This window comes from Oryza brachyantha, chromosome 6 (genome assembly GCF_000231095.2).
Source record: "Oryza brachyantha chromosome 6, ObraRS2, whole genome shotgun sequence".
Lineage (NCBI taxonomy): Eukaryota > Viridiplantae > Streptophyta > Magnoliopsida > Poales > Poaceae > Oryza > Oryza brachyantha.
This window is the reverse complement of record NC_023168.2, coordinates 20,997,937-21,011,149: the sequence shown is the minus strand read 5'-3', so window position 1 is coordinate 21,011,149 and position 13,213 is coordinate 20,997,937. Positions and strand designations below refer to the sequence as shown.

The following is a 13,213-nucleotide window of genomic DNA, read 5'->3' as shown; positions in this document are numbered from 1 at the left end:
CGCCGCACGTCCTCTTCTCTTTCATCACTCTCCACCCTCGCCTTCCGTAAACCTTTGTGCTGATAACGACGTTTTTGTTCCCTGGAATTTAGGGTTTAAGGAAACCCCAATTGAGGGTTTAACGAAACCCCGGCGGTACACAATTTTGGGGGTTTAGCCGAACCCCCATGCCCCGCATTAGGTCCGATCCTTGCTGATGATGGTGATAAGTTGAGGAATATGAAGGGTAGGATGAAGCTGAGGCAAGGGGCTCAACAACTCTCTGGGGGGCGGACGATAGAGCAATCTACTGTGGAGACGAATACAGGTGGTGACAATGTGCAGCTGCAGATCGCGTCAAGTCTCCATCCTGTGGATCCTGAGTTTGACAAGATGCGTAAAATGATGGTCCACAGGTTGTGAGCTTTCTCTTGATACACCTGGTGCAGTAAATCAAGCTTAATTGTTGGAAATTTGTATCAGGCTACCGGACAAACTGCTTATTAGGATGTGTATTTAATCATAACATTGTGTGCTAATAGAATATCCGATTTAACATTTGTAGGATTTCGGAGTTACTGTCAAGGGATCGTGAGGAACGTTCTAACCAGGTGTCAGGCCTGGCAAAACGGCTTGAGACACTTATATACAGGGAAAATCGAACCAAGGTAATCCAGATTTCTTTTGCTTAGGTCTACAAAGAATATAAATCTCATCTCTAAGAAAGTAGGGAAGGCTAGACTTTTTATTTCTAAGCAGGGTAGTTTGGACTTGAAGTGTGTATGCCGTCCCTTTTTCGGCAATAAGCTTGCATGTATGTCATCCAACTATATACATGTGGAGGACCATTTTACCACATATTTGTTTTACTTACAACCTGTTTGGTTGCGGGCAGTTTTTGGAAGGGAATAAGAGTTTAGTGGTTGGATTATTAATCTCTTTGTTTGGTTGGTGAAAGGGAATTTAGGAGAGATAGGGATGGGGGAGTTTGAGAGTGAACTCCCTCTTTTTTAATATCTGGGAGGTGTATTTTCCCTAGATAGGTAACTCTGAGCCCATCAATCGCAATTGAAAATCCAATCTACACCACCCACAGTTACTTATCTCTCCTACCAAACAAGGTATTGAGATTAAACCAAACTCTGATGAATATTCACACCACCAACTCCCCATGAAATTCCTTATCCTCTTCCCACAATCTGCTAAACATCCCATTATGTCTAGATTTTATTTAGAGAAATTCCAAATATAAGAATGTAGAATATCCTATTTTATTTCTAAGCAAGTCAGTGTAGACTTGTAGTGTGTATGCCATTCAGTTGGACATGTAGATGTTTTCACTATTTAATGCGGCCTGGTTTGTCTGAACCACAGGAAAAAAATAACTGAGCCAGTCCCAAATTCTAACGTCCATGGTTTGGTTCGGTGCTTTGGCTTTCCTCTCTGTGGTGTGTGTTTGGACGGTTGGCACATGGTTTGGGGCATGTGCTATGGTGCATATCCTTTCTCGACAGCTAGCTGTTGATGTAAAACTTTTCTTGTAACTTTTCTTCCTATCTTAATTGCATTGAATGACCTCCTTCGGTCATTCCGGCAAGAAATAATGTCCATGGTTATTTACATCCCAACCATGTTCACAGGCTACAGCGCAATGTGAAAGACAAAAGACATCCAAAGCCAAAGCTTTCAAATTTTCTGGTGCCTTGAGCAGGCTGGTGGATAGCCAAGCATGGATTTGTGCCATCAGGCTTATTGCATCATTCACTGAATTTAATTTATTTAAAATTTTAAAATACTGGCTTGGAAACTGGTGTCCAGTTCCGTGGAAGTTGCATGTCTAATAAAATCTTTTGGTGACACAAAAAACCTGCACTTAAATGTCTTTGACACTTTCTATTTTTGAAAATGAGGTCTGCATGAAACAACAGTCCTTCCTACAATTATAAAACATTTTCTTTGTTGCTCTTATGTCTAAATTGGTTTTTGCTGTCTGCTAAAGAAATCAAGGTAGTTCATCATTTTTGCACTGTATCAGTTTTTTTTTTTTTTGCCATTCAACGACTTGTTCCCTTATCCCACAATCTATTGTAAGCAGGCTGCCTACTCCATTATATTGAATGGAGAAATTCATTCATATCTGCAACACATTATTGTGACCAATATACCCCAAGTTCAGCAATATCAACAAATGAAGAAGCAGTTAACATCTTCTTCCAGTTATGGGACAGCAATTCCAAGACCTGATGTGGTTCAGAGTACAAGTGGAAATGCTAGAGCATCTTATGAGATGGACAAAGCAAGTGGTAACTTGATGGCAGGTGTGAATAACTGAATATATGTAGGCAGCTTATGTTTGCAGATATTATGTGCTCATCTCGTCTTTTATCTTTTCTAAATGTTGTATTTGACCATTTCCCTATTCTGTTACTTAATATGCATCCCTTTTAGGTTCCATGTCTAACAAGTACCACGACTCTTCTACCAATTTCCCACTACATTCCACCGCTAACGGTGCCTCATTGGTGATGAGTGCAGTGAACATGCAAGAAAGGCATGCAACTCATATGATCCGAACTTCAGGATCTAGCAATCAACAAAGTTTAGCTGCCAATTGTCAGTATTCAAGTGGAGCTGGATACTTGAATGGGGAATTGAATGTCATGGTACAGATGCAACAGCAACAGGGGCCATTTGCTAGTAAAAATAATTGCTGTCTGGTGCAGCGTGATCTTGAAGGCTATGCTGATTCTGGGGTACATTCAGACATTCTGGACATTTCGTCCTCATGTGGTTTATCGGAAGCATACATGATTGGTGGAATGGGGTTAAATAGGCCAAATGTGCAGCTCATTAACAGAACTGTGGTACCAGAAGCATTAATTAACTCATCTCCTTATGGAAGCTCACCCAGTAAACCTTTTCAGTGGCAAGTTAATCGTCCTACACAGAGTACATCAAGTAAGCTTGCTATATATGTGTATGGACCCCCTCTTTGGTTCAATTTATTATCAGTGGTGCCACCATAGAGTGGAAAGTTAATAGTTAGCAAGCAGTGACCGTCGGCCACATTCTTTTCTGAGATAGTTTTCTACAAGCTGACATGCTTAATGTACAAATCAAGAGTAATTTGGTGGAATTCATTCCAAAGATGACTGAGAAGTATTAACCATGCCATTTGAAAGGAAAATATCTGAGAAAAGAATGTGTTAGCTGCTAATCACATCACACATGCCTGCAGCAGGACATGTCTTGAAAAGGAACAAAGTGTACCATACACAAAAGTACTCCCCCCTTTTATTTTTGTTTGACATTGGTTAGTCCAATTTTAAACTAACCAACGTCGTACATTTGCACATGGAGGGAGTACAAAGCATGATTACAAAGGGTGTGTGTTCCCTGCATTTATCATGAACAAATCCACCTTGGATATGCCATCAAGGGGAGCCAAGGTGTTGGCGGTTGGGGGGAGTGGTTGTCACTAAATAAATCTACAGTGTGCATGTACTGTTGGTATATCTTAAGTAGGGGTAATTCCCATAGAAGGTGGGCGTGCGGCTGTATGTTACACAGATTCTAATATATTTGTATAGGAAAAGCATTTTAGTATTTTTAATAGGAATTATTATTCCGATCCTCCAAGGGGGATCTCCACCAGGGACGGGGACAGAGGCTTCGTCTTGCAGTCAAGCTATGTAGATGTTATATTAGTTGTGTTTAGTTATTTGGAATAGAGGATAAGTTATGTATGCATGACATTAAGCAGGAAATTTACTTTTGAGAACTCTAGATATACAAATTTCTCTTGAAAATTTGTTGAATTGTATAGACACGTGACAAATATACAAATAACCATTCAGACAAAATGCTCTTTTATGACATTCCTGTAATCCTTGTTGCTTGTTTGGATATGCACGGACACCTAATCCCTTCGGAAATTTGAGCTCACTTTTCCTGCCAATCCAAGGGGTTACTTGTTAATGTTTAATGAAGTAATATGTGCTTTACATGGTTTACCATGAGATTTGTTGCTATCATGATTTTGCTTATCTTGATATTTTATTTATTTGATAGAAAGTAATATTCACTGTAGGTATTTGCTTTGCAAAACAGTGAATTGTGTTTTTTCCTTTTACAGCTCCAGCTGATTTAGCTGTCTCAACAAGTTTTGTTGGCACTGGTTCTTCTGTCTTATCAACTACGGGTAATCGAGACATGACTGATGTAAATTTGCTGCCTGAATCAAGAATGGATTGTGGGTTGATTGCAAGTCAGACAACCGTACAGCCCCTTCAAAGACATCCTTATATAAAAGTTGAAGGATTGGATCTGCAAGAAATGTTATCTCTTGAACAGCTGCAACAGCAGGCAAATCAGTCGCGTCTTAGTCAGCCTCATTCCCTGATCCAGCAGCAAAATTCACAGATCCATCATGTTATGTCGAGGGGAAACTTTTTGATGCAACGCCAGCTTGGTTCTGATCATGCTGAGAAACAGTTGGACCAGAGAAATCAATTGCACAGTGAACTGATGTCTTCACAAATAAACGAGCATGTTGACCTTCCAAATCTCCAGCGCCATTGCACACAAACACAATATCATGATAATTATAAAAAGGGCCAAATGTCTGCCAGTTCTCAAAACCTTGGCACCCCTCATGATTTGTTGCCTCCACAACAGCAATGCAAGGATGGTTCAAACCGTCCCAGTTGTTTCTTGACAGAAACATACACTAAACCATTGGAATCACATTGTAGATTAAAACCGACGAAAGAAGTGCATGAGACTAGTGTTCTGAATGGAGAGATCCAGGATGGTTTTTGTCAGAGAAAAACGGTACAAGATAAAGGGCATCATCCTGTTTTATCTGATTGGCACAATGATGGATGTGATGTGACTTCAGTTGATCCTAGATTGTCAAAGCTGCGAACTAGACGATCTGACCAGGTCAAAGAAAACGAGAAATACTACCAAAATCAGGCACGTTTGATACTATTTTTGGTCCATGCAAAATCATGTCCAGCTCCTCGAGGAAGCTGTAAATCTCTGTATTGTGATCGTGGACGGAAGTTAGTGAATCATTTGATGGGCTGTCAAACAAAAGAGTGTATATTTCAACACTGTAGGGACTCAAAGAAGGTATCTGATCACTATAAGACCTGTGTTAATGCACATTGTCCTGTTTGCAGCAAGGTAAAAGAAATGTTGCGTCGCTCTTCTGAACAGGCACATAAACAGAGTCCTGCTAAGCCTGTACTTGTTACCCCGCACAATATGAATCAAAGAATTACCAATAGGGTACATGTTGATGGAATAAACATTGACCTGGTGGCAGTTGAAACATTTGATGACCAACCACCAGCAGCAAAGCGTTCAAAGTTGCAGACCGTGTCTACCAATGCAACTGAGAATGTCCCTGTTCGTCAAGAAAACCCAGGGTTTATGTTGCAGGAAGTTCATCCTAGACAGCTTTATGAGAGCAAAAGGATGGTCCCTAATCAAGAACTAGATGTAGGAATTGATACGCGACCTCCACAAGTTAATTTAGTCAGCTGCTATGGTAGTGATGAAAAAATCGGTGGTGCACAAACCATGAGTTCTGGTGTTTTAAACGAGATATGTTGTCATGTCCAGCAAGAAACCTCTGTGGCTGACAAAGAGAAGAGTGTGGCTGTTGTTGATGTTGAGAGAAAAACAGGCTCTATGGATGTCATGATCTCTAAAACTGGGAAACCGAAGGTAAAAGGTGTTTCACTCATGGAATTGTTCACTCCAGAACAAATACACGAACACATCAAAAGTCTAAGGCAGTGGGTTGGTCAGGTATGATTCTTGACCTGGTCAAAATCTCTAGTATATTGCGGTATCTTTCTGTGTGGTACATTTTTGGAATTTAAGACGATCAAAGGATGCATCTAATTGCTGGTTTACATAAGTCATAAACACTACATTCATACCTTGCAGACTTACCCACAGTCTTGTACATTCTTTTTATTCAATATTCAATTTAGGAAATTAAATTTGAACTTAAAGGTTCAACTTGTTTTAATATTTCTAAGAGCTGGAATTGTTTTTTTTTTTTTTTGGCCTGCACCATGGTCAACTATTCCTGGGGTTTACAAACCCTAGCATTGTTGTCTTTTGCTTAATCTGTTGTTGGAAATCATGTTTCACAGCTATTACAACGAACCATAGTGTATGAATATGTAACAATATAGATTTATGGTGCTATGAAGCATAAACTATATACTTGATTCTATTCTTTGACAGAGTAAGTCTAAAGCAGAAAAGAACCAAGTGATAGGATATTCTGAAAGTGCGAACTTATGCCAGCTTTGCAAAGTTGAAAAGCTTAATTTTGAACCTCCACCAATGTATTGTTCTCCTTGTTGTGCTCGGATAAAACGAAATGCATCATATTACACTGGGTCTACTGCTATGGGTCGCCTTTATTTCTGTATCTCGTGTTACAATGCATCTCTGGGAAAAACAATTGAGGTGGAGCTTATTAAACTCTCAAAGGCAGACCTTGAGAAAAGAAGAAACAATGTTGAAACAGAAGAAGGGGTAAGCATGTCCTTTGTCCCTTTGTTAGGCTGTAGAATCTTGCATCTATATTGATTCTTGCATACTGATTTGTTCCTATTAATTGGGTGTACAGTGGGTTCAGTGTGACAAATGTGAATGCTGGCAACACCAGATCTGTGCACTTTTCAATGCCAGAAGAAATGATGTTGGACAAGCAGAATATACTTGCTCCAAATGCTATATTGAGGAGTTAAAACGTGGTTTGCGCATGCCTTTACCAGAAAATGCTGTTTGTGGGGCCAAAGATCTGCCAAGGACCCTGCTTAGTGACCATATAGAAGAACGACTTCTTAAACGACTCAGGGAAGAGAGACAGAAACGGGCAGATAAGTTAAAGACAAGTTTGGGTGAGGTTAGTATGATTATAACTAGTTCCGGTATCCATAGGTTTTATTGTCCTAATGTATAGTAAAGGTTTGCCAGAGCCCCAATGATACATTTTTGCTAGTACTTAATATGCCATGTATGAATTGTTGGCACTATCTCAAAATTTGTAAATTCAGCATATGACACTAATATTCTCATCAAAATATTATATTTCTTATTTTCTTATCTACAAGATATTTCTTCTATTTTTTCCTGTCTTTCTCCTAATTTTTCCACCCTGTTAGATTCCCGGAGCAGATGGACTTGTGGTCAGAGTTGTTTCATCAGTGGACAAGAAACTGGAAGTCAAGCCACGATTTTTTAAGCTTTTGCAAGAGGACAATTATCCAGCTGAGTTCCCTTACAAGTCTAAGGTGAGAAAGTGGTTGGGTCATTTGAAATATGCGACTGTTTCTTGATATTAGTGGTTATAAGTAATTCTTTCCGTGATGAAAGTTTTGTTAAATTAAGAAAAAAAGATCCTTTACTCCATTTAAAATTTCAAAATACTTTGCAGGCTATTCTTTTATTTCAGAAAATAGAAGGTGTGGAAGTTTGCTTATTTGGCATGTATGTCCAAGAATATGGTGCAGAATGCAAATTCCCAAACCAACGGCGGGTTTATATATCATATCTTGATTCTGTTAAATACCTTAGACCGGATATAGAAACAGTGTCCGGGGAAGCCTTACGGACATATGTCTACCATGAAATTCTGGTAATTCACTATGTCTAATGAGTTTTCTTCAAGTTTTTCTAGTTTAGATTTGCCAAGAGGGGAATAGTTTCCTGACTAATCATTCACTCTACTCACAGTTTCTCATTTTGATCATTTATTTTGTTCACAATTAGTTTTTTTATGGATACAGATAGGTTATCTTGAGTTCTGTAAGCAGCGTGGATTCACCAGCTGTTATATATGGGCTTGCCCTCCTACCAAAGGTGAAGATTACATTTTTTATTGCCATCCAGAGATTCAGAAGACACCAAAGTCTGATAAACTGCGTGAATGGTAAGACCATAGATTGACATTTATGTTGTTATGCTAGTTAATAATGCGCTGCTTTTGTGCTGTTGTGCTCTGCCTTGGCAGCAAAAAGGGTTTCTGATGAATGAATCAGCAAAAAGAGGTTCTAAAAAAATTAATGCACTGTGTTACAGAGATTAATGGATACCAATATTTTCCATCTGCAACTCTTGTCTCATGTATGATCAATGTTCATTTATAAACAGGTACTTATGTATGCTTCAAAAGGCTATTAAGGAGAACATTGTTGTTGAGTTAACAAATCTCTATGATCACTTTTTTGTCACTACAAAAGAATGCAAGACTAAAGTGGCTGCAGCTCGCTTGCCATATTTTGATGGAGATTATTGGCCAGGAGCTGCAGAAGAGATCATTAACCAACTTCTGCTTGAGGACAATGGGATGCTGCAGAAGAAGGGGAATGCAAGGAAAATTATCACAAAACGAGCTTTAAAAGCTGTTGGCCACACTGATCTAAGTGGGAATGCTTCAAAAGAGGCCATTCTGATGCAAAAGGTAAGATTTTTTAATGTAATAAATGTACTGATGCCATTGAATGTTATCCCAGTTCTGTTATATTCATAGCCATCAACTTGATTCTGTGCAGCTCGGAGAAACTATTTACCGAATTAAGGATGATCTCATCATGGTCCATTTGCAATATCCGTGCAGCCACTGCTCTATCCTTATGGTGTCTGGAAAACGCTGGGTCTGCAATGAATGCAAAAGCTTTTATATTTGTGACAGGTACATTGAATTATTCCATCATACGTGTCTCAATAAATTAGCCAAACAGTTGCAATTGATAAGTGCATTCACTTTTTTCCTTGTCACTATATGAAAGGAACTGCTGTGGTATTGGTGGTGGCTTGTAAAAATGTTTTATGTTGGTTATCTAATCAGTACACAACGATATAAGTTCACAAGTGGTGAACTGTTTTGAGTTCTATTCTCATGTGAATTTTGTTGGAGCCTGTAGCTAGTTTAATAGTTACTAGACATATGAGGAGTGCTTACAAAGCAGACACTAGTAGGCATCTCTGGGATAATATGCGGTACATTTGAACCATATCGTCTGTGGAATACTGTCTCCCATTTTATGGAATTCCTGCTAACACTTGCCGAAAGAAGTTTGTAAGCTTCCAGGCCCGCTTGGGGCCCGGGGCCTCTGTTAGTAAGAGCTGGAGATGTTATTTCGGCTAGCTGTTCGACAGCATTCTGTCAAGTTGTAACCCCCCCCCCCCTCCCCCCCTCTCCTGTAAATTCCCTCTTCATCTTAATCATTTTTGGTCGGTTTTCAGCCAACCCAGCAAAAGAGAAAATTGCCAAGGAAACTAGGTTATGGATTCTATCAGGAACACAATTGCCTGTCCTGGTACTCTAGAAGACTAGAACAGATGGTGGTCACAAACATTTGTTTTGAGATTATATCTTAATTGCTCAGTGGGTACCTCTGTGTGTGTAGTTTGTCATGTCCAAACTCTCTGCCTTTCAAGGCTTAATAATAATGCCCAGGTCTTTTGCATATTCCTGAAAAACAGTTTTTTTTTTTTTGGCTGGGTCGGCTGAAAAACAGTTGCTACTGTTGCTTTCGAACTGATGTGTTTGCTGTTGCAGGTGTTATGATGCAGAGCAGCGGCTTGAGGAGGAGAAGAGGCACCCAATTAATAGAAGATATTCACATACACTCCACCCAGTAAGGCTGCATTTGGCACCCCCTCCTATTTATCCAGATTCTCTTGTTTTTTACGTGCACGCTTCCCCAACTGCTAAGTGGTGTGTTTTTTGCGAAAATTTTCTATCAGAAAGTTGCTTTAAAATATCATATTAATCTATTTTTAATATTTTATACTACCTCCGTTTCATAATGTAAGATGTTTGACTTTTTTGTTACAACATTTGATCATTTGTCTTATTCAAAAATTTAGTAAAAATATAAAAAATGACAAGTCATGCTTAAAGTTCTTTTGATAATAAAAAGTAAGTCACAAGCAAAATAAATGATATTTTCATAATTTTTTAAATAAGACAAATAGTCAAACGTTGCAAGCGAAAAAATCAAACATCTTACATTATAAAATGGAGGGAGTAATTAATAATTAATCGTATATTAATTATTACTACGTTTTCCGAGCCGGATTATCTATACCCAGCCAACCGCGGCCTAAATAATCTTGATAATTTTTCAAGTTTTAACTCATAGATATAGTGAAGCAGCAGAGCAAATATTCACAATATCTTTTACTATTTATCATTGTTTAGGTTGAAATTGTTGGGGTGCCTGAAGATACCAAGGACAGAGATGCTATCTTGGAAAATGTTTTTTTTGACACCAGACAGGCGTTCCTGAGTTTCTGTCAAGGAAAAAATTATCAATATGACACCCTCCGCCGTGCAAAGCATTCCACCATGATGATACTATACCACCTTCATGATCCGTCTGGACCAGCTTTTGTTGCCACATGTAATGTCTGCAATCACGATATTGAGACTGGTCAAGGGTGGCATTGTGAAGATTGCCCAGACTTTGACATGTGTGCTTCATGTTACCAAAAACATGGAGGTGCCAAGCATCATCACAAGTTAACAAATAATCCATCATCCTCAGGAAGTGGTGTTCAAAATAAGGGAGCTTTGAAGAAACGTCTTCAGCAGGTGATTTCTATTTTCTGAGCAAATTAAACTCCAAAAGGGTTATTTAGACCAACACATCTTCGTTAGCTGCATTACAGTTCGATCATTCTTCTTCTTCTTCTCAGGCTGGGGGGAACTCTAAAACATGGAAAACCGTAAGCTACTCACATTCTGGGAATGGGTTGTAGATATTCACAAGTCTATAGTTTTTTGTTCATTGTTAGGCCTAGATGCTATATCCATATTCTTAACCGCTTCATATTTGCACCCTCGTCTTCTAGCTTTTTCTTATACTTATAAGTCAAAATTGAATTTTCAACCTTAAATTTGAAGTTGATTTTGGAGTTTCTTATCACAGTTTATTTTTCAGACTTTGCTTTTAGATTGCTAAGAATGCATATATTAAAGTTTTATTCATAAATTATTTTTTGTTTACAAATATGTTATTTTGCTTTTTCCCTCAAAAAGTGAATTGATGACCACCTTGGTCACTTGTTCTCTTCAAAAATCATGCCTGTGCACTTTTTTTTGGTGCTATAATCCTACACACCATAGGAAAATAGTGAGTTATATGCATGTGTTTTGCTCGACATCTACAACCTCCATTTTCTAGACTAATCTCATGAAGGAAGTGGCCTTAAATTTATGATGTTTTTCTTGGTCCTGCAGACACGGGCAATACTTGAACTTGCCACGCATGCATCATCATGCCATCATCCTAGTTGTCAATACCCAAACTGCCGAAAATTTAAGGAACTCTTTTATCATGGGGCGCAGTGCAAAGTACGACTATCTGGAGGTTGTAAACGATGTACAAAAATGTGGTCTATAATTCGATTCCACACCCAATATTGCAGACAATCAGATTGTCCTGTGCCAAGATGCCGGTAGGCCTCCCCCCTAATCTACTGCTCACCTTCTCGTTGCCACCTTCCGCATCTATTTATCCAGCATTCAACCCTGTGCCATTACTGTCTAAGCTAATATTGACTTGTGTCATTTTTTGTTGCTTGGGCACAGGGATTTGAAAAGTCACAAAAGAAAAATGGACCAGCTGTCCGAGTCCAGAAGGAGAGCTTCTGTAAATGAAATGGTGAGGCAAAGAGCTGCAGAAGTAGCTCATCATGAATAAACCCAAATTTACACAAACAGAATCACTGTAAATGAGAGAAACCAAACTTGTGGTCATACTGGTGATGTCACTTTTTCCCCCTATTCGGTCATTTCTAGCCATGCTATTTTTGTGCGCTTGACTGGAAGTGACTAAGGGTGCATTGCAGCTGGTAATTACTCGCCTACTCTGCTGTGGTAGCCTGATGATAACCATTGTTTCCCCGTGTCGGTCGGGCGATATTGATAACGCCCTTAAAACCAAGGGGATAGCTGTTTCATTTGTATAGTGTTCCATCCGTCTCAAAATACAGCAATTCTTTTGTACAAATTTGAATAAGAAAGGTTTCTATATTTTGGTACAGAATGAGTATGATTTTGATCTTGTTCATCTTGATCATATGTTAGGACTGCATTGTGGACAGGCTCAATTCATGTCCAAAGTCCGCCATGTTTTTGGGGGGCCTTAATTTGGAATGGTCTATAGGAAAGAAACAGGGATTATGAGCCATTCCATTTGTTAATCCCAGTCCCTACATTTTTTTAAATAAACCCCTGTAGGGTGAATCCTTATTATTCTTCAATATATATCAATGAACAGTCAAATGGTACATCTTGGTATTCTCCCCTCTTCTCTACCTTCAGATTCCTGATCATTTTTTTGCATTGTCACTGTAACCCAACCCCAGTTCTAAAGAAGTGATAGTAGATTTGCTTCCAAATAGATAGTCGGAAGTGATGACCGAGTGATTGAATCACCTTAATGCAATTATCTGAGATCAATAGAAGCTTCTTTTATTTAAAAAAGATAGTCGTGGTTTACCTTATCTGTTAGCCAATGGAGATCCATGATGAATACGAAAGGGGTAATTTGTTTAACGTTTTCGCACATTTACAAATAAAATAATTTATGAATAAAACTTTTATATGCATATTTTTAATAATCTAAAACCAATGTTAGAAAATAAACTTAAGTTGGAAAACAATAAAATCAACTCTAAATTTAAAATTTAAAATTTGGTTTATAAGGACAAACGAAAAAGATGGAGCGAAAAGGTTTGTCTTGATGGAAGGAACTGAACAAGAGGCAGAGGAGCAGCCTAGAATTTCCAAGGTGAGATTCAACCAGATTCCTCAAGGGCCACGGCATCTCCACGACATCCATTTCTTGTGTCCATATGCTGATGTGATACGCAAAGACAGTCGATGACTCCACGATATCTTGATTGCGCTTGCGTCAAGTGTAATTGTGTAATGCGTCCTCGAGTTGTACAAACAAATTTTACAAGTTTTTTTGGTGACATCTGAACTCGGCAACATTAGTTATTGCCAAAATTACAGTAAAAGCCCATGCGTTTAGTTTTCTGCCAGATTTCTTAGGCATGGTCTATGTTTCATAATCTTCTGAACGGTGTATTTTATAAAAACAAAATCAGAATATTTATTTTATACTAAGAGTTAATTTATTCGTTTGTATCCTCAAATAACTGATAATCTATCAACGCACTAATT

The 13,213-nt window shown here is 38.6% G+C and overlaps 1 protein-coding gene across 1 annotated transcript; it reads left to right on the top strand.

Annotated features, from left to right (window-relative positions):
- The first annotated feature begins 158 nt into the window (after positions 1-158).
- Positions 159-12,274, top strand: LOC107304374 (probable histone acetyltransferase HAC-like 2). The gene is made up of 16 exons (XM_015838215.2): positions 159-395; positions 545-647; positions 2,075-2,297; positions 2,428-2,937; positions 4,115-5,799; positions 6,247-6,543; positions 6,638-6,916; positions 7,176-7,304; positions 7,448-7,648; positions 7,800-7,942; positions 8,164-8,473; positions 8,565-8,704; positions 9,575-9,653; positions 10,220-10,612; positions 11,261-11,478; positions 11,612-12,274. The coding sequence occupies exons 1-16, from the start codon at positions 220-222 to the stop codon at positions 11,721-11,723; spliced, it is 4,998 nt and encodes a 1,665-aa protein (XP_015693701.2). The 5' UTR covers positions 159-219; the 3' UTR covers positions 11,724-12,274.
- The last annotated feature ends 939 nt before the right edge of the window (positions 12,275-13,213 follow it).